This window comes from Carassius carassius, chromosome 26 (assembly GCF_963082965.1).
Source record: "Carassius carassius chromosome 26, fCarCar2.1, whole genome shotgun sequence".
NCBI lineage: Eukaryota > Metazoa > Chordata > Actinopteri > Cypriniformes > Cyprinidae > Carassius > Carassius carassius.
In genome coordinates, this window is record NC_081780.1 from 1,341,096 (window position 1) to 1,360,087 (window position 18,992).

General features: G+C 33.7%; 2 protein-coding genes across 3 annotated transcripts; one reads left to right on the forward strand and one right to left on the reverse strand.

The window, feature by feature from the left end:
- The first annotated feature begins 1,013 nt into the window (after positions 1-1,013).
- LOC132105463 (mitochondrial-processing peptidase subunit beta-like) lies at positions 1,014-8,025 on the forward strand. Of its 2 annotated transcripts, XM_059510587.1 has the most exons (14): positions 1,014-1,170; positions 1,422-1,538; positions 2,679-2,765; positions 2,846-2,975; positions 3,054-3,252; positions 3,978-4,057; positions 4,154-4,260; positions 5,426-5,569; positions 5,646-5,806; positions 5,878-5,963; positions 6,584-6,672; positions 7,506-7,581; positions 7,743-7,811; positions 7,970-8,025. In XM_059510587.1, exons 1-13 carry the CDS (start codon positions 1,090-1,092, stop codon positions 7,805-7,807), a joined length of 1,422 nt encoding a protein of 473 aa, XP_059366570.1. In that variant the 5' UTR covers positions 1,014-1,089; the 3' UTR covers positions 7,808-7,811; positions 7,970-8,025. The 2 variants fall into 2 exon arrangements, with proteins under 2 accessions (XP_059366570.1, XP_059366569.1); XM_059510586.1 differs by lacking the exon at positions 7,970-8,025 and having other exon boundaries at positions 7,743-7,930.
- Positions 7,866-17,784, reverse strand: LOC132105461 (dnaJ homolog subfamily C member 2-like). Its single transcript, XM_059510583.1, has 17 exons — positions 17,529-17,784; positions 16,431-16,621; positions 16,276-16,351; positions 15,308-15,406; positions 15,080-15,221; positions 14,922-15,002; positions 14,766-14,831; positions 14,224-14,315; positions 14,024-14,145; positions 12,971-13,120; positions 12,799-12,887; positions 12,656-12,725; positions 11,271-11,458; positions 10,483-10,583; positions 10,294-10,404; positions 9,021-9,181; positions 7,866-8,046 (listed from the first exon to the last, which is right to left on the reverse strand). Exons 1-17 carry the CDS (start codon positions 17,581-17,583, stop codon positions 7,978-7,980), a joined length of 1,863 nt encoding a protein of 620 aa, XP_059366566.1. The 5' UTR covers positions 17,584-17,784; the 3' UTR covers positions 7,866-7,977.
- Between the last annotated feature and the right edge of the window lie 1,208 nt (positions 17,785-18,992).

The window sequence follows — 18,992 nt, forward strand, 5'->3', positions numbered from 1 at the left end:
AAAATAAAACATTTATAAACTTTAGTGACCAGTCATTATTGGATAAAAGGAATTGTAGGTGGGGGGAGTGCATGTACAGTTCTCTCTCCACCTTCAATACCACGACTTAGGTGCCCTTGAGCAAGGCATCGAACCCCCAACTGCTCCCCGGGCGCCGCAGCATAAATGATGAACACTGCTCCGGGTGTGTGTTCACAGTGTGTGTGTGTGTGTGTGTTCACTGCTCTGTGTGTGTGCACTTCGGATGGGTTAAATGCAGAGCAAAAATTCTGAGTATGGGTCACCATACTTGGCTGAATGTCACTTCACTTTAATATGACCAGCAGATGGCAGCTCCGAGTAAGGAATACAATATAAACAAAACCACATTAAAACAAAGATAAATTAACAAAAATTAGATTTTTATTTTAATAATTGTATGTTTTTCTTAATTTTTAGTAGATTTTTTATACTATATATGGTTAAATTTTATTTCAGCTTTAGCTATTTTCCGTTAGTAATTTCGGTCCTTTAACTTTAACAGTTGCCAAGGCGACATGTAAATAATAGCAAATCAGCTAGTTTTTACATAAATGACAATGATGTAAATAATACTACATCTGGTGGTCCTATAAGTGAACTTTTGTTATTTTAGTATTATTTACATCCAGTAAAGATGTCCGTTAACTAACGTTTATAAACATGTCTGCCAAATATTCAATGTATTTTCTCAATTAAAATAATGAGTCATAATCTGCGATCCGCACATTTGCAAAAATATCGAATAAATATCACAGAAATAATCTGGCGCATGTGTTTTTTTTTTTACTTTGACTCAGAGCTGCCATCTGCTGGTCATATAAGTAAACTGAAACATGTAGTTTCATATTTCGCCACAAGACGGCGTAAAATGAGAAGATCAAGCTGAGGTGAAGGCTGAAACCAATTCTTCATGTGACCTTAATTTTATAATGTAATTATTATTATTATTAATAATAATAATAATAAAAAGGATATTAGTCTGTAGCGAAAGCACGTTGAAAAACGCATGACGTAAGCATACTTCTGTCCAATCCGAACGCGTCTCTTCAACTGCGTCATCCAAGCAGCATGGCGGCGTCCGTGCATCGTTTCGGCGCAGCGGGGAGACACTTTATAAAGAATTTATTGAACACAAGAACCATTAACAGGGTGAGAGATTACAAAAACATCATTAATATCATTTAGAACTGCCAAGATATTGAAAACCATGTCCTGGCAATCAATTTAAACAGTCGGTTTGAGACTGGCGCGGTCTCAGTGATGAAAACGTATATGATAATATAACATTACCATGCGAAAACATTTGATTTAATTAGCAAAGTCGTAGATTTACCTAGTATATGCTGCGGAGTAAATCATGGTTATGTCGCATGATTTAAAGCGTGCTGTCTGTGTTTCAGACCAGATCCACTCAGGCTGTCAGTCACGTGGTTTTAAATGTACCTGAGACAAAGGTCACGACCCTTGAGAACGGGCTCAGAGTGGCTTCTGAAGACTCTGGCCTGTCCACATGCACGGTGAGTTTACCATCAAAATCGGCTTGATTTGTTTGATATCAGGTGGATGAGTATCCAACATTAAAATTAGGGTGACTGAAAATCGTGTTGGGGTCTTGTCTTCTTTTTGACATAATGTGGGAGGTTTCCACACACCTATGTCTGAAATATGGATAACATAATGTATTTATTTTATTGCATATCATAGTAGAGTCACATCTTAATATGCCAAGTGAGTTTTGTATTTTTGTGCAGAATCAAATGCAAATTAACAAAAAAATATAGGTGAAAATACAGCTAAGCGATGGATCCCAATGAAATTTTATAACACATTTTTACATGGTGTTTGTATCAAAATGTTTTATGCAATGTGATGAACAACAATAATTTTACCTCCTTCTTCCCAGTGGTATTTTAGCATCATGTCGTCATATACAGGTAGTAGTTTTGTTAATTTTATTAGTTTGAAGATTTTTATTTATGCTTAATTTATTATATTTCCACTTTTATTTTCCATTTTGGTGTTTTAACTTGGATATCCAAGGCAACATTTCAAATTTTCCTTTAAGTTTTCATTTAATAATTTTATTTAGGCGTTATTTAATCATTTTTAAATATTAATATTTATGTTTTATTTTTTTATTTGCAATATTTCTAATTTTATTTCTTTGCTTTTCACTTAATTTTATTTCATCCTTATTTAACTAAATAATTTAATAGTTTTAGTTTAGGCTAATGATAATAAACATGCAATTTCATTTATTTAAAAATGCATTTTCTTTAGAGCATCTGAATAAAAATGTGAGCAGAAATTATAGCTAGATACACTTAAATTTGTTTTATTGTTTTATTACAGAATACAAACGTGCAGTGAAATGAAAACCTCATTAGCTCCAAACTGTGCATTAAATACAGCTGATATAAATATTAACTAATAAAAAAATATTAAATGAGATAAATAATGAAAAATCTGTAATAATAATAAACAAAATAAAGCAGAATTGTGAAAAAAAGTTCTATTAGAGAGTAAATGATCACAGAATTCATCCTAAAAATCAAAATATGGAGAATTCAGGTAAACCACACTTATTTCCATTGAGATGACTGGGGGGAAATGGCCCCATTTTCCTAAATTTCCCTTATTCTGATCACATGATGCAGGTTGGTCTATGGATTGATGCTGGAAGCCGGTATGAAAATGAGCGCAATAATGGTACAGCCCACTTCCTGGAGCACATGGCTTTCAAGGTACGAGAAACGATTAGAAATATGTCTGAATATTAAAACAATGGAGTGTAGAAAGCATCAGATCTGTGGCTGTGTTTCAGGGCACCAGGAAGAGGTCGCAGCTGGACCTGGAGCTTGAGATCGAGAACATGGGAGCTCACCTGAATGCCTACACCTCCAGAGAGCAGACGGTGTACTACGCCAAAGCGTTCTCCAAAGATCTGCCCAGAGGTAAGCCAGCAGACACGAACTCATCATGACGGGCAGAACGGCATTATGGGTGTGCTGTAAATGCATCTCTGTTGGCAGCGGTGGAAATCCTGGCGGACATCATTCAGAACAGCACGCTGGGAGAGGCCGAGATCGAGCGCGAGCGGGGCGTCATTCTCCGAGAGATGCAGGAAGTGGAGACCAACCTGCAGGAAGTGGTGTTTGATTACCTGCACGCTACAGCCTATCAGGACACGCCTCTCGGGAGAACCATCCTGGGGCCTACGGAGAACATCAAGTACGTGTCACTCGTTTACAGTCCTGCTGTCCTCTGTTAAGACACCAAAGATGAACAGGGACAGAAAAAATATAAATGATTAATCATGGTACGTTAGGACAAGTTTTCTGAAATTGTTTAATGATGCTAATGATTCTATCTGAATATGCACTAATTTGCATAGATTTTCAGACCATAAAGGTAGATTAAAAATCTTGTTTCATTTTGTTGATGGTTTTTTTTTTTTTTTTTTTGTAATTTCAAAGCTTTAAACTTTTGTCTAGTTGCCAAGGCAAGATTTTTTTTTTCAAGATTTTCATCTAATTGTATTTGTATAATTTCAATTAATAAAAATGTTTTTGATAGTTTTAGGGTTAGGAAATGTTAGTATTTTAAGAACAGGGATCTGATTTTTGATGACAAATTGGCAAAATATATATATATTTTTTTGGTGATTGTTAATTTTATCATTTTATTGGTTAATTTTAAATATCTCAATCCATCTATCTAATTTATTGATTTACTTATTATTAAGTATATATCTTATACGTATTTAATTGTACAAATGAGGCTTTATATTTATCAAATCTACAGATGCAAATAGATAAAATGTAATGAACTCTTATGTGTGTATTTTGGATTTTTCCTTTCCACTTGTCTGGATGTTATAGAAGCAAAATTGAGCAATGATTGAGAAAAAAAAACCCTAATGTAGTGTTTTGCCTTAACATATTTATGTTCTGCAGAACTATAAATCGAGGGGATCTGGTGGAATACATCACAACACACTACAAAGGGCCACGGATTGTGTTAGCTGCAGCTGGAGGTAAAGCAGCATCACTTCCTTGGTTCGATTCGTTAGATCTGTTACTGGCTCAGAATTAGACCATTAATACTCCAGCACTGTTTCTCTGTCGTTCAGGAGTGTCACACAGTGAGCTTATTGATTTGGCCAAATTTCATTTTGGAAAGCTGCCCGCCAGATACAGCGGAGAGGCTTTACTGCCCTGCCACTTCACCGGCAGCGAGGTGAACACAACACCGATCCAGTTCATTACACACACACGAAAATCAGTTATGATAGACAGCACTTTAGAGTCATTCCTCTCTTTGTGTTCTGTGACAGTTTCTGAGAATTCTATTGTAAGTGTATTATTGTGAATACAACTTTATGAATTGAGTGACGATTAGTAAAGTGCTTTAATTGAGCTCATTTAAAAGATCTGAACTTTATTTTCAGCAACTGCTAGAATACATTTACATGATACATTTTAGTTTTAGTGTCTCATTAAGCCCCGCCTTTCTGAAAAGCCAAGTCTGCTCTGATTGGTCAGCTGGCCCAGTCATATATAGGACCCCTTTAAGGTGTGGTTCAAGGTTCTGGTTAAAAATGTTTTATTTTGTTTGCATATGAAAGGATTTTACAGAGGACATTATTTGCTTTTGTTAAATATTGAAGTTTATTTTTATTTCAGTTTTAGTTTTTACTTCCATGTAGTCATTTTAATGCTTCACCATTTTAAACCTAATTCAGTTAGTTGCCAACGCAACATTTCTAATTAAGTTTTGTATTTCAGCCTTAAGTCAGTATACAAATGTTCTTAATAGTTTTTGTTAATTATGATAATCCTGCTTTCTTACATCCTGTTGTTGATAATGCATGTCATTAGAGCAATGTTTTAAGTTTCCTTAAATGTTTTGTCTGAATATACAAATGATTATATAATTATATGCACTAATTTGCATACATTCCCAAAACATAAATCTGAACATTGGATCAAACAGGCTCAAATGCTTTTATTTATTTTTACAGAGGGAACTCTGTAAAATATACTTTCGGTAATTACATTTTTTTTTTAATGCCATGTCTGAATATAGAAAGCATATATTTATTATTTGTACTAATTTGCATATATTTCCAGTACACAAATCTGAACACTATATAAAACCAGGCTCAAATTCTTGCTTTACTTTGTTGCAGAGAGGGAGTTCTGTGCTTTTGTCAATTTAGTTTTTACAAATATTACTATTTACGTTTATTTTCATTAATAAAAAGAACTAATGGCAGGACTACAAACGAGGCAGTAGTTTTCTGTTGGAAAAATGAGCTCACTTTATATATACCTGCTGAATGAACCGGTAAAACAGCCACTTTAGAAGACTTCCCTGGAGTTGTGCTCTTGATTCCTCACAGATCCGTGTACGGGATGATAAGATGCCTCTGGCTCATATAGCCATCGCCGTGGAGACCGTTGGCTGGTCGCATCCGGACACTATCCCGCTCATGGTGGCCAATACACTCATCGGGAACTGGGATCGCTCGCTCGGCAGCGGGATGGTGAGAAGCGCTTTCACTAAACCATTCAACTAAAAAAGACCCAAATCCCAACTAACCACACCTTGTTTTCAATCAGAACTTGTCCAGTAAGCTGGCACAGATGGCGTGTCAGGGGAACCTGTGCCACAGCTTCCAGTCCTTCAACACCTGCTACACCGACACGGGCCTGTGGGGGCTTTACATGGTGTGTGAAGCAGGGACCGTCAGCGACATGATGCGCTTCACACAGCTGGAGTGGTGAGAGCTTCACGTTCACTTGGCTTTCTGTCGAGCTGAAAGATGAGCAGCTAACACCTGGTTTTTTTTAGGATGTCTCTGTGTACGAGTGTGACTGAAAGCGAGGTGAACCGAGCCAAAAACCTGCTGAGGACAAACATGCTGCTTCACCTGGACGGTAAGAGCAGCAGCACGCGATGAACAGGGTTTATGGAGGAAATAAGGACCTTTTAAAGACAATTGCAATTGTAAATACAACTTCCAATAGATTTTAAGATTTAAATTTTTTTTAATTTTACACACACCGCAAACTGAAAAGCTAGAATATGGAAATAATTACTGTATATTTGCAATATGTGTTTTTGTCTTGGTTTTTTTGTGTGTGCAAAAGTCTTAAAGAGAAGTGCGAAAAATATATATAAAAAATTTAGTTTTGTGAAATTTAGTGAATTTGTCATTAAAAAAGGAGAAATATCTGCCAAAGGAGTGATAAACTTAATTAAGAGAAAACAAGTTTTTATACAAGTTTTTGTTTTAAGTATAAATTCTCTAAGTTTCATAAGATTTCTTCATTTTGCATCTTAAGTAAATGTATCATGAGTTACAGATGTTTTGCAGTGGAAAACAAGCCAAAATACTGATAAAGATACTTTTTTTTTTTTTTTGCAGTGAATGCTAAATTTAATTTGTTGTAAGACTTTTAACTTGAATTTAAGACCTTAATTTGTGAAAGGGCGATTTAAGATTAAGACCTGCAGAAACCCAATCAATCTCTTTTGTTGTTGTTGTCTTGTGTAGGATCCACTCCCATCTGTGAGGACATCGGCCGGCAGATGCTGTGTTACAGCCGCAGGATTCCTCTGCACGAGCTGGAGGCCAGAATAGATGTGAGTAACATACAAGCTGACCTTTGACCTGATATCTGAACCAGATTCAACGGCTGTTCATCTATTGCTTAATTCAGACAGTTACTGTTTTTCACGGGGGTGACTGTAAAATAATTTTGTGTAAAGTTCGTACATGCAACTTTGTAAGGTGAGCAAGTGAAATCTATGATCCTGCAAACGTGTTATGTAAAAATAATTAATTTAATTATTATTAATTTAACAATAGGAAAGCAATATAAACTACTTGAAAAATAGGAAAACTGACATGTTTTGGCTTAATGATCTTGCATTTGCGCTGTCTTCCATTTTCTCTTTTAAATGATGGATATTATAAAATATGGAAATTAGCAGAAATAAGTTAATGCAAACTTTTATTTTTTGCATGAGGTGAGAACTTTCTTATTGCTTGAGCAAGAACATCTTATTTAACAATAGTAAAATAATATTTTTTTCCTATGTTTAAATACAAATAGGATATGAAGGTTAGCTGAAATAATGGAAAAAGTCTGCCTGGATTTGACACGCTATGATTTAAATGGATTTTCATCTTGCATTTTATCTCTCAAGATGATTGTAACGTTGTGGTTGTTTTTTTTAGAAAAAAGGTAGATATTGGGCTTAACTTTCTTGGCTGGTAAAATTAATTGTCCAAGCCCTAATATTAATGTATATCATTATATTTTAAAACGCCTGCATTATTATTGGAAAGAAAAACACTGACATTCAGGATTCGAAAAGCAATAAAATCACAGACTCACTCCTGTAAATGTAGAAATGACCTTCTGTCCACATGACAAGGGCTTTAGTCTGAATGCTGCTGCTTCTTCTCTCAGGCCATAGACGCCACAACCATCAAAGACGTGTGTATGAAATACATCTTTAATAAAGCCCCTGCTATAGCAGCCGTTGGTGAGTATTCATATTTTCTCTGTAATTTCTAAGCTCTGGTCCTGGAGTGTCTTCATAACTAAACGCACCTGCCTGAACTCATCACTCCAGGACCTGAAAGAGAGCAGAGCGACAGAAAACGCTGCTTTCAGTGACTGATAACCAGATACCTATGGTTTCAGGTCCGATCGAGCAGCTCCCGGACTATAACGGCATCTGCAGCGGCATGCATTGGTTACGGACGTGAGGAGGTGAAGCAGTACAGCGTCTGTGCATTAACAGTTACGGAAACAAGAGAATTTAATGTGTGCTTTTTTTCCTGTTTATTTTATTATAAAATAAAGAACAACACAATAAAATTAAAAGACCATGGTGTGTGTGCATGTGTGTGTGTTTTCTTTCCCTGCAGCACGTTTGTCATTTCTTGTTTTTAGCGGTGACCTGCTCCTGGGCAGCTTTCTTAGCCTTTATCATCTCCACCAGCTCCTGCAGAAACACCAGAGAGAAGCACATCAACAGCTGTTACACACAGTATTAAGAAGATATTTTTAATTTCATTTTTTTTATTGTTAGTAACAACACTAAACATGAATAATAATTATTAATATTACAAAGATTAATTTTTTTGGTTCATTAATTACATGGCACCATTTAAATCTACATTAATCAGCATGCATTGTAATAAATGTGTGTGTTACGGATATAACATTTACACTTATTTTAATTACGATTTTACATTTTATTAAAATATTTACTTAATGTATTACCTTGTCCAAAATTCTAGTTTATTAATCAGCCTGCATTATATTAAATTTTATTAGCATAAGTACGGTATTTGTAAATATTGATATTTATAAAAGAAATTACTTTGCACCTCATTCTTAAGATTGTGAATTACAGACATTATAATATTAATGATATTAAATAATTTATATAATTAAGATGTTTATTATTTAAACCGATGTAAAAGTGTATAATATATATTATAAATGTGGTTAATTATTTAATATTACTCTAGAATTTTAAATAATTAAGATAATAATTTGTATTTAGAAAAAACAAATGTATTACTTCATACCTTATTCCAGTTCTAACGTACGTTTGTTATTTAAATTTTTGTCATTATTTGTTTCGTGTAATATCCAAGTAATAAAGTTATTTCAATTATATTAATAATAATTGTTTGTTATGGTTAGTATAAACATTATTACTAATTTAATAATATAAAGGCCTTATTTTAATATATAATTGACAACTTATTCTAATTCTACCTTTTATATATGTGTTATTGCTCATTTCATTGTTCTGCACATTAATTCTTGGGCAATGCTGTACGTAAACAATTATGTCAAAATAGTCTGTTGAATTAAGAAAAGACCCTATAGTTTGTGTGTGTGTGTGTGTGTGTGTGTTACACAAGCCTGTCAGTTTTTGATGAATAACGATGCAGAAGATCATACCTTGTATCTCTTCATGCAGTCTTTCTTGGAGCGTCCGGGCACAGCGTCCGAGATCTTCTCCCAGCGCTCCGGCGTGTTCACCGGGAACGTCTTCAGCGCCTGCTCCAGAAGCTTCTGCTCCTCTGTGGTCCAGGGTGAGGAGTTGGACTCGGCGCTAACAGCTGGAGGAAACATTTGGATGAGTGACTGTGTTCAGAACAGGACTGTTTTTGTGACAACGATAAATCCCATTTTAATCATTATGCTCCTCTCAAATATTTGCCTGCTGGTTATTTATTAAGAAAACATTGTAATTTTAATTTGGAATTTGCGTTATCTTGCATTGGTAAGAAATCTCCTTTTATGGCTGATGAAAATGATTAAATCCCCCAATCAACACATTTTCTGCACAGTGGTTTCCTTTAAATTCCCAACCTGGCCACCATTTATGTGTTCCTGTGGCTCATTGTGTTTGCAAACGCAAAAGGTTGTGGGTTCAATTCCCAGGGAACACATACTGTTAAAAAAATGTATTGCCTGAATGCCTGAATATATATATATATATATATAAATATATATATAATTTTGTTGTTGTTTTTTGTATTAAAATTAGATTTTTAAGAAAAACAAATTTCTGCCAGTGATTTTTTTGTATTTATTATTCGTTTTATTTTATATAATAAAATAATTTTGTTATTTACTGCTCAAATAAGTGTAATACAGCCCGTTTTGTTTTCTTTCACATGGTTTTCTGTGAGCAATTATTCTTAATGAATGAAAACAATAAAATCGTTAATAATATATAATTAAATAATTAATAAAATCCTGATTAATCAGCTTGCATTATAATAAAAGAGTCACAGAAGTGATAACCCCCAATATTAAAATTAAGGTATTTTTAATTTATTAATAGTAATATACATTTTTTTTTTTTTTTAAAAGGAAAAGAGATATTTTTATTAATATATAATACTTGGCACCTTATTGAAATTCTACTTTATTAATCAACTTCAAATATTATAAATGTATGTTCTAAAAAGCAATATTAATACTATAATTAATATTTTATTAATAGTTCTGTGTAACAATGCTTTGGCAATCATCTTGCATTATAATAAGAGTGTCTGGGTTATGAATATTATAATAATACTTATTAATAATATGATTAATATTAAGAATTGTACTCATAAAATATTGAGAAAATATTAATTTATTTTGAATGTATTATTATTTACTTGCAAGCTTTTTCGAATTCTACCTTATCAATACTCAGGACAAGTATCATGTGACTTACCATCAAATCTCTCTGATGGCACAGCGTTGTCTACCGTCTGAGGAACAACTGAATGCTCCTTCCTGAACTTCTCAAAGGCCTTTCGGTTGATCTCGTCTTTCTGGTGAGGATCTGCCACCAAGAACCGAGAAAATTAGCTGTACAACTTCAATCCAGCGTACAGCATCAACCCAAACCGCGGTTACGTACCCAGCTTCTGCAGTGTTTTAGCTTTATTGATGACGTCTTTGGCCGTTCTCTTCACGCCGCTGCTGGAGTGCTGGTTCATGTAGCTGGCGATCACCTCCCATCTGTCCAATCACAGCACACCTCAGTCAGTTTGTTTATTTGTTTGTTTGTTTGCATTAAACGCCATTCCAGCTTCTGTGGCTATTTTCATGGCAGGAAATATTATGGCTGAACTATATCATGTTTTTATTATATATTTTTGCTAAAAGCTCCAAAACGGTACTCTCTTCTAAAGAGTGCATTGAATAAAAATCTAATTAAACATGTTTAATGCATAAAAGAAACATCTTACCCTAGAATTAAAAACATGCGTTTAGACCAAATCTAAAGTCGGAATAAACAATCTGGTCCCATCATTTGGAAAATTGGAAGAGTATTATTTTTCCAACACTGGGACTAATTTCATGGAGCTTATTTATTGTATATAGAGATCACACCAATGTAGAGTATCAACATTACTCCACAAATTATTGGTTTTAAATCCAGCACAAAATATGGGATCCGCCAATAATGTAAATTACATTTACATTTATGCATTTAGCTGATGGTTTTATCCAAAGCGAGTTACAGTGCATTCAGGCTATACATTTATTTATTTTTTATCAGTATGTGTGTTCCCTGGGAATTGAACCCATGACCTTTTGCGCTGCTAACGCAATGCTCTACCACTGAGCCACAGGAACATGGAATCACTTCCTTAGATTCCACAGAAACACTGGAACATCTGAATGGTTTGCATGGAGACTCACCTGGCGTTGGTTCCGGCGGGAAACAGGTTGACGGCTTTGATGAGCAGCTGCAGATCTTCCTCGTTCCAGCCTCTGTTATTGGCTCCTCCTCCTCCTCCTGCGCTGGTGTGCTCCGCCCCCCGCGCCGCCTGCTGCGCCTGCATCTCCGCCTCCTTCTCCTTCTGCATCTGAACGTTCACCTCCTGCACCTGCAACCGCAGAAACAAATCCTAAGAGCAACTACAGGACCCTTCAGAAGTTTGGGCTCGGCAGGGACTTCTTTTAAATGCATGCAAATTGATCAAACACAGCAGTAAAGTCATTTATGATGCTGCTAAAAAAATCGGAAAAATATATTAATAATAATAATTATTATTAAACTACTAATTACTTTAATATTTGTTTTTGTAATTGTAACATCTTTACTAATAAGTATTAGATGTATTTTTATTTATATTCCAAATAAATGTTCTTTTGAACTTTCTATTCATCAAAGTAATCCTAAAAATTATTACCATGGTCTCCAAATAATAATAATAATAATAACTAATTATATTAAATCATTTTAGTAATTGTAATTTATCACTAATAATTATCATAGGTATTTTTGCTGTTCTTTTGCACTTCTTATACAATGTCTATCTTTTTTTAAAATCACAATTTCCACAAAAATATTAAGATGTATATTTATTATACAAATATTATTAATATATGTTTATAATGTTCATAAGAATTATTTTTTTTAAATGCTAATATAATTTTATTCAAATATTTTTATTAATATTACTTGCCAATTTATTCTAAATCTACCTTAATAATATTTGTTATTGCTTTATTTATTTTTTTGTCATTATTTCTAACATGTAATAATGCTTTGGTATTCAGCTTTCATTATAATAAGAGTGTATGTATGATAATATTTATTAACATACATTAAAATAATATTAAGATTTGTCGATATAATTAATGATAATGGTAAATTATAAGTATTAGTATTATAATTTATAATTCTAATAAATGCTGTTCTTTTAAACTTTCTATTTATCAAAAAATAAAACAATAAAACGTATAGCAGTTTCCACAAAAATATCCAACACTGATAATAATCAGAAATGTTTCTTGAGCGGCATGATTTCTGAAGATCATGTGATACTGAAGACTGGAAAATTCAGCTTTACATTACAGGAATAAATTACATTTTACTTTATATTCACAGAAAACTGTTATCTAAAATTGTAATAATATAAGACAAATTTTAACTGTATTTTTTATCAAATAAAAATGCAGCCTTGGTGAAAACAAGAGACTTCTTTTAATAATCATACAGACCCCAAACATTTGCATACATGCACAGATTTAGAGCTTAACAAAGCAAACGGTGGTTTTGACCCGTCTGTGTTTCTCACCTGTTTCTCCAGAGCTACTTTACTCTGTTCTTTATTCCCAGAGGCCAGCGCTTCATTCAGCATCTGCAAACTACAAATCAAACCAAAACTCAATATTTCTCCCACGTGCAGCTGAGTTTAGAGAATCAACTCACAATAATCACCTGGTCAGCTCCAAGCGGTCACAGAGCTTCTCCACCTCCTCCATCATCCTGACGCCGTCGGCTTCATTGTCTGTGAAGTAGCTGTGAGTCTGAGAGAAGAAGCAGAGAGACAGAGATGAGGACGGAAAGCTCTCGGAGCTGAATGTGTGAGATGGTGTGGAGGGTCTCCTGCCTTGCAGGTCGTCCTGAGCTTCTGCCGTTCTTTCTTGATGGCTTTCTTCTGGACTTCTTTCTCTTTCTTGGCCTGCTGTGCTGCCTGTCGCGCCGCCTCTTCCTCCTTCTCCCTCTGCATCCGCGCCGCTGCCTCCTCTTCCTGACGCACCTGCACACATAAAACATAACAGAGTATGACTATATATACGACAGATTAAAGTGACTTAAGGATACTTATATAAGAAAGTAATGTAGCTACCGAGACCCTAATATGGGTTAAGATCATTCTAATGACTATAATTAGTATATATATTATGAGCTTGACTGTATAATAAAGTGATACTTTATTTATTCGTCCTTTATTTAACCAAGTAAAGCTTTCTGAAATTAAAAATCTCTTTTACGAAAGTGACGTGGAAACACTGATACTGCAGCGTTTAGTTAGAATTGGGGGAAAAAAGAAAATGTGGTTCCATTAACAGAAAATAACAATAATAAAAAAAAAACAGGCACAGCTATTGATTGATGGGCAAATAAACTGGCATTAAAAAAAGATAATAAAAAAAGTTATAAATAATACAATAATATAAATTATATATGTAAATTATAATATAACAATCATGATACATAATAAAATCTATATAAGATATACAAATTGTAGTGCATTACTATCATTTGTATTAGCTCTTTTTTGACATTCCTGTAGTTTTTTTTATTAATTTTTAATTTAGTTTTGGTTGATTTTGTACATCAACTTAAACTTAATTAAAATTACAAATACTGCCTTGGCATCTTTATTTTATTTCACTTAAGCTTCATTATATATCATTCTTTTTAGTTATTCATTTCTTTCCAAAAATATTAAAACATACAATATATTGGCAATGTAATAAAGTTACATACTACAAACAAATACAATACAAATAATATATTACATTTGCAATATACAAAAAAAGAAATCAATATAATTATTTATTCTAAATTATAGATAGATAGATAGATAGATAGATAGATAGATAGATAGATAGATAGATAGATAGATAGATAGACAGGTAGATAGACAGATCCTGACCCGCTCTTTCTCCTCCTGCTCTCGTTTCTTCGCATCGGCTTTGGCCTTCTTCTCCGACTCTTTCCTGGCTTTCTCCTCCTCTTTGAATTTCTTTATTCGTGGGTCGCAGTTGTAGGCCGTGTCTGCATCACATCACACACACACATTCACACAGACGCTCACAGTGAGATCATGTTCCTCGTGTCTCATCCCAAACTTACCAACGAGTGTCCGTATCCTGTTCATCTCTTCCTTCTTCCTCTGAGCTCGAGAGGCTCGGTTCTGTTTTTCAATCCACCTTCTCTCATCTCGACTGATCGCAAAATCACACACAAACACCACAAAAAGGAAAGAGTTATTGTAAATGGAAACTATTATAGTTTTAAATCGGTTAACTTTGTTTTCACTGTCATTTTTTCTTAATCTTTTTTAGTTCATTTTAAAATGGCATCATTTTAATAAATTGTTTCTCTTTTCAGATTAATTTTAATTTATTAAATCAAATGTAGTAAAGTGTAATTTTAGTGTTCATTTCTTTATATTTTGAACTGGTTTCATCTGTATATTTTCTGTTTTCAGAATTTTAATTAAAGTTAAATTTTGTTGTAAATGCAATTTTCATTAGCTTTTGTTTTTTACTTTTTTTTTTTTACTCAAATTCAATAAAATATTGGCAACTAGGATTTTTATGGTTTAGTTTGTCACCTATAATAACCACATGCAGTAATTGTTAAAATTTTACAAAATACAAAGCATTATTTACCATTCAGCTTTTTCCTTTTCCTCTTCATCTAAATATGAAAATTCCCTCCACGAGTCAAAGTTGTACCTTCAGAAACAAAAGAGAAAAAATATATATTTTTTTTCTTCCAGCTTTAGTTTGCCTCAAAATCTATGAATAAATCTGATATTTACTTACCAAAAGGAATAGAAATTATCCACCTCTTCAAAAGACGCGTCCATGCTTCCCAGACTCGGGACATGTTTTTTCACAGTCCATCTGATTGAGAGAAACACAGCAGTGTGATCTCCAGCACTGAACCTGAATCCTCTGTATCAGTCTTATGAGGCATTTACCTGCTGTTCCTCTCAAACACTGGCGCAAACACCTCGAAGAAGTTTTCTTTGCCTTCTGCTTTTGAAGGAACCATGTTGTCAAACGTGGGATCCACGCTGTCAAACGCTCTCCGCTTCACCGGATCCGACAGCATCTCCATTGCTGCAGCACACCAGAGAAGATACAGGACCTGAAGAATGATTCTCATCCCTTTCATTTCACTTATGATAAAGCAATTAAGTCCAAACCTTTTGTTATGCAAGTGAAATAATCATTATCCCCCTCCACAATCTGCTCTCCTGCTGCTTTCCTCTTGTCTGGGTGATGTTTGAGGACCATGGCTTTATCTGTGGAGAACAACAGCATGTTACCGCGAAATACTCTTTACCATTTTAAAGTGTCTTCTGCTCTCCGAAGCTCCATTTATTACGCAGTAAAAAATTTGTGAATATTGTTACATTTAAAATAGCAGTTTTCTTTGTGAATATCTGTCGAAATGTCATTTATTTCTGTGATCAAAGATACATTTTCAGTTTCATTACTGCAGTCTTCAGTGTCACATGATCTTCAGAAATCACTCTGATATGCTGATTTACTGCTCAAGAAACATTTCTGATTATTATATAATAGCAATGTTTAAAATTCGTTGAATATTTTAATTAAAAAATATATATTTTCAGGATTCAATGATGAATAGAAAGAACAAAAGAACAGCATTTATTTGAAATAGAAATCATTTGTAACATTAACAATGTATTTACTGTCACTTTTGATCAATTTTAGGTATCCTTGGTAAATCAAAGCATATAATTTCATTAAAAAATAAATAATAAATACAACTTTCTGACTCCAAACTTCTGAACGGTAGTTCCACAAAAACATTGGGCTGCACAGCTGTTTACAGTATTAATAAAATGTTTCTTGAGCAGTAAATCAGTATTTTAGAATGATTTATGAAGATCATGTGACACTGAAGACTGCAGTAATGATGCTGAAAATACAGCTTTGATCACAGAAATAAATTACATTTTACAATATATTCACAAAGAAAACAGTTATTTGTAACTTGTAATAATATTTCACATTTTTTGTCAGCATTTTTGATCAAATAAAAGCAGCCTTAATGTGCAGAATTGACATGCAAAAAAAATTGTACTTAAAAACTATTGACCATTATTGTACAAAGATTTTGAAACACACAAAAAGTCAAACTTACGAGCAGCTTTGATCTGTTTCTGGGTTGCTTTGTAGCGGATGTGTGCGAGAGCTAAAACAGCATAGTGATCTTGGTTCTGTAAAGTCAAGAGAAGAATGTCAATGCATTCAGTTCAGAGTCTCGTGGCTCTGACACAGACACACATCTCTACACACCTTCCAGTCTTTCGGGTCCAGTGTCTTCAGCATGGGATACTCCTCCAGCTGCAGCTCCTCGTCCTCCTCTTCCTCAGACAGCTCCTCCTCTTCCTCCAGCTCTTGAAACGAGGCAGACACATTTCTACTCCTGCGTTTGAGAAATGCCTCGAACCAGCGACCCACCGGCTCAAACTGAACCTGCTCCGAAGCTGAGACCAAGACACAAGACACAAGGCAAAAACCCATTGCATAAACAGTATTTCCTTGTATGGTAAAAAAAAGAAAAAGAAAAAAGAAAACTGAAGGTCATTTCAATACATATTATTATGTTTATGTATTGTAATGTATTATTATGTTAAAATTATGTTAATTTTATTTAGCACTTTATTTATTTAGTTTTATTACTTATAATTTCAAGCTATTTTAACTACCCTAACATGTAACAATGTTAAAATTATGAATAAATATTATTATTTATAAAACAAACATGTATGTATATATACATGTATGTATAAAATGAGAATTATCAAGCAGCACTACTGTTTTCAATAATTTTTAACAAAATGTATTAAAAATGTTTTATTTTTTTAACAAAATAATTACTGTTATTACTTTATTTATTATATTTACTTATTATTTATCGTTAACTTTCCCACCCCAACATTTAGAAATTAAAATAATACATTTTTGTATTAATAATGTTATATATATATATATATATATATATATAAAACAAAAAATACAGTTATTAGTACATGTATCATAACATAACACTTCAAGGAATTTTTTTCACACCCATCATTATTGTGTAAAGAGAGTCCATCTTGCTCTAAACTATATATGTCTGTTTTTCAACAGCAACATTGCTTTTTTTTCTTAGTTTTCATTCTATTTTGAGAGTGTTTTAGACAAAACTTATCTTTACATAAATTAAAATCAATCAGGTTTGGTGACTGATAGGGTGATCCTTTGTTTCTACTGTGTCTATATTAATCTCAGTTTGAGATGAAATTTCAGCGACAGAGCATGGCAACACAATATGTTACTATGAGAAATATCTCCAGTATGTGTGATGTGTCCAGATCTGCTGTGCCTCATCATTACTGTCACACTCACCGGGGACCGCGTTATAAAGCGCTGTAAGCTGCCCGTCTGACGCCTCCTTCAGCATCTTCACTAGTTCACACACACGGACGACCTAAAGAGCTCGCATTAGCGTGAAAGATCGGCTTGAGTCAGGGATTCTTGAACCGCTGTTTCGAACGGGTCTTTCAGATCCACATGGGCCCCGCAAAACTGTCTGTCTGCCGGGAATCTGTGTTACACTCACAGCCTTCCGGCGCGCTGCAGCTCGATGACATTTGGTTCCGCTACCACAGAATTAATTTTCTTCTTCTGGCTTTTTATTGCGGTTGGCAAACAAACAAAAAGGTGCTTTTCTATTTCATATTACTACAGTAAAACCATAATAAATATATATTTAATTTTTTCTATATCAATTTAAAAAGCAAAATAACATTCTTCTTTACAACAGTGCCTGACTAATATGGCACTACATTTTTATTGATGGCATTTTGCTAGAAATCATGGCAAACTCATTCATTTCTATATGTATTTTATTTGTAACCATTTGTAAATATGCATAAAACCAAGAATAAGATGTACATTTTCTACAATTTAAACTCATTGCTGTAAAAAAGTGAAATCAGTTGGTGTGTTGTGATTTATATAATAATAATAATTAAAAAAAATAATAATTATTATTATTATTATTATATCCATTAAGGTTTTAAGATGGCAGATGAATGATTAGAAATTGGCATTATTTGACCCATGGTTCATCAGAAAATGTTATCATAATTCATCACAATTCACATTTCTTCCTTGTGATACAATCTTTATTGACAAATAAAAAATACCCATTATGAACATCTGTACAGATTACAGTAAACATACAGAAACTGTGGACCCGTTGGCATCTCAGAACAGGTAAGAAACAGTCTGACTCACGAAGCTGTAAATCTACCAAAACACTCCTGAGGCACAAAGCAGTTTACATTTCACGCCTCACGAAGTATCAGATCCAAATGTTTTAGGAAATGTACATTTAGTTAGTTTAGCTGTTGACACTTCACATCTCAATGTAATCTAAAGGAAAGTGTTATTTGTACATCCGCTCAATCCAAACGAACGACTGGCGCTGACCTGTTCATTTTCACACATCAAAACATTACAGCAGATCTCAGATCAGCCCACTCACAGCATTCAGAGCAGCAGCCATCAACAAATATTCATCAGTGTTTCAAAAAAAACAGTGACAGTAATGTGTTGTTAAAGTTTTAAAAGAGGAAAAAGGCACCCAATCCTCACATCTGACAGATATTCAAGGCTTTGCTGGTGCCAAAGATCAATTTGGGTTAATCTCATGAAACATTTACAGCTCCTATTTCATGTATATACTGTATATTTTTTGATGTAGCCTTTTTAATGACTTTTAATGAATTTTTTTTTATATAGTGATCTATAAAGATATAAATAGAGAGATATTATTGCATAAAGACAATTAAACTTATTTGAATG

Excerpts from the sequence above, each read along its gene's own strand:
- LOC132105461 (XM_059510583.1), bottom strand. The coding sequence starts at position 17,583 with ATGCTGAAGGAGGCGTCAGACGGGCAGCTTACAGCGCTTTATAACGCG. Across the intron at positions 15,222-15,307 it reads TTTCACTTGCATAACAAAAG|CAATGGAGATGCTGTCGGAT; the intron begins GTTTGGACTTAA and ends GGTGTGCTGCAG. Across the intron at positions 10,584-11,270 it reads CCCGCCGGAACCAACGCCAG|ATGGGAGGTGATCGCCAGCT; the intron begins GTGAGTCTCCAT and ends GTGATTGGACAG.
- LOC132105463 (XM_059510587.1), top strand. The coding sequence starts at position 1,090 with ATGGCGGCGTCCGTGCATCGTTTCGGCGCAGCGGGGAGACACTTTATA. Across the intron at positions 5,570-5,645 it reads GCTCGCTCGGCAGCGGGATG|AACTTGTCCAGTAAGCTGGC; the intron begins GTGAGAAGCGCT and ends GTTTTCAATCAG. Across the intron at positions 6,673-7,505 it reads AGCTGGAGGCCAGAATAGAT|GCCATAGACGCCACAACCAT; the intron begins GTGAGTAACATA and ends TTCTTCTCTCAG.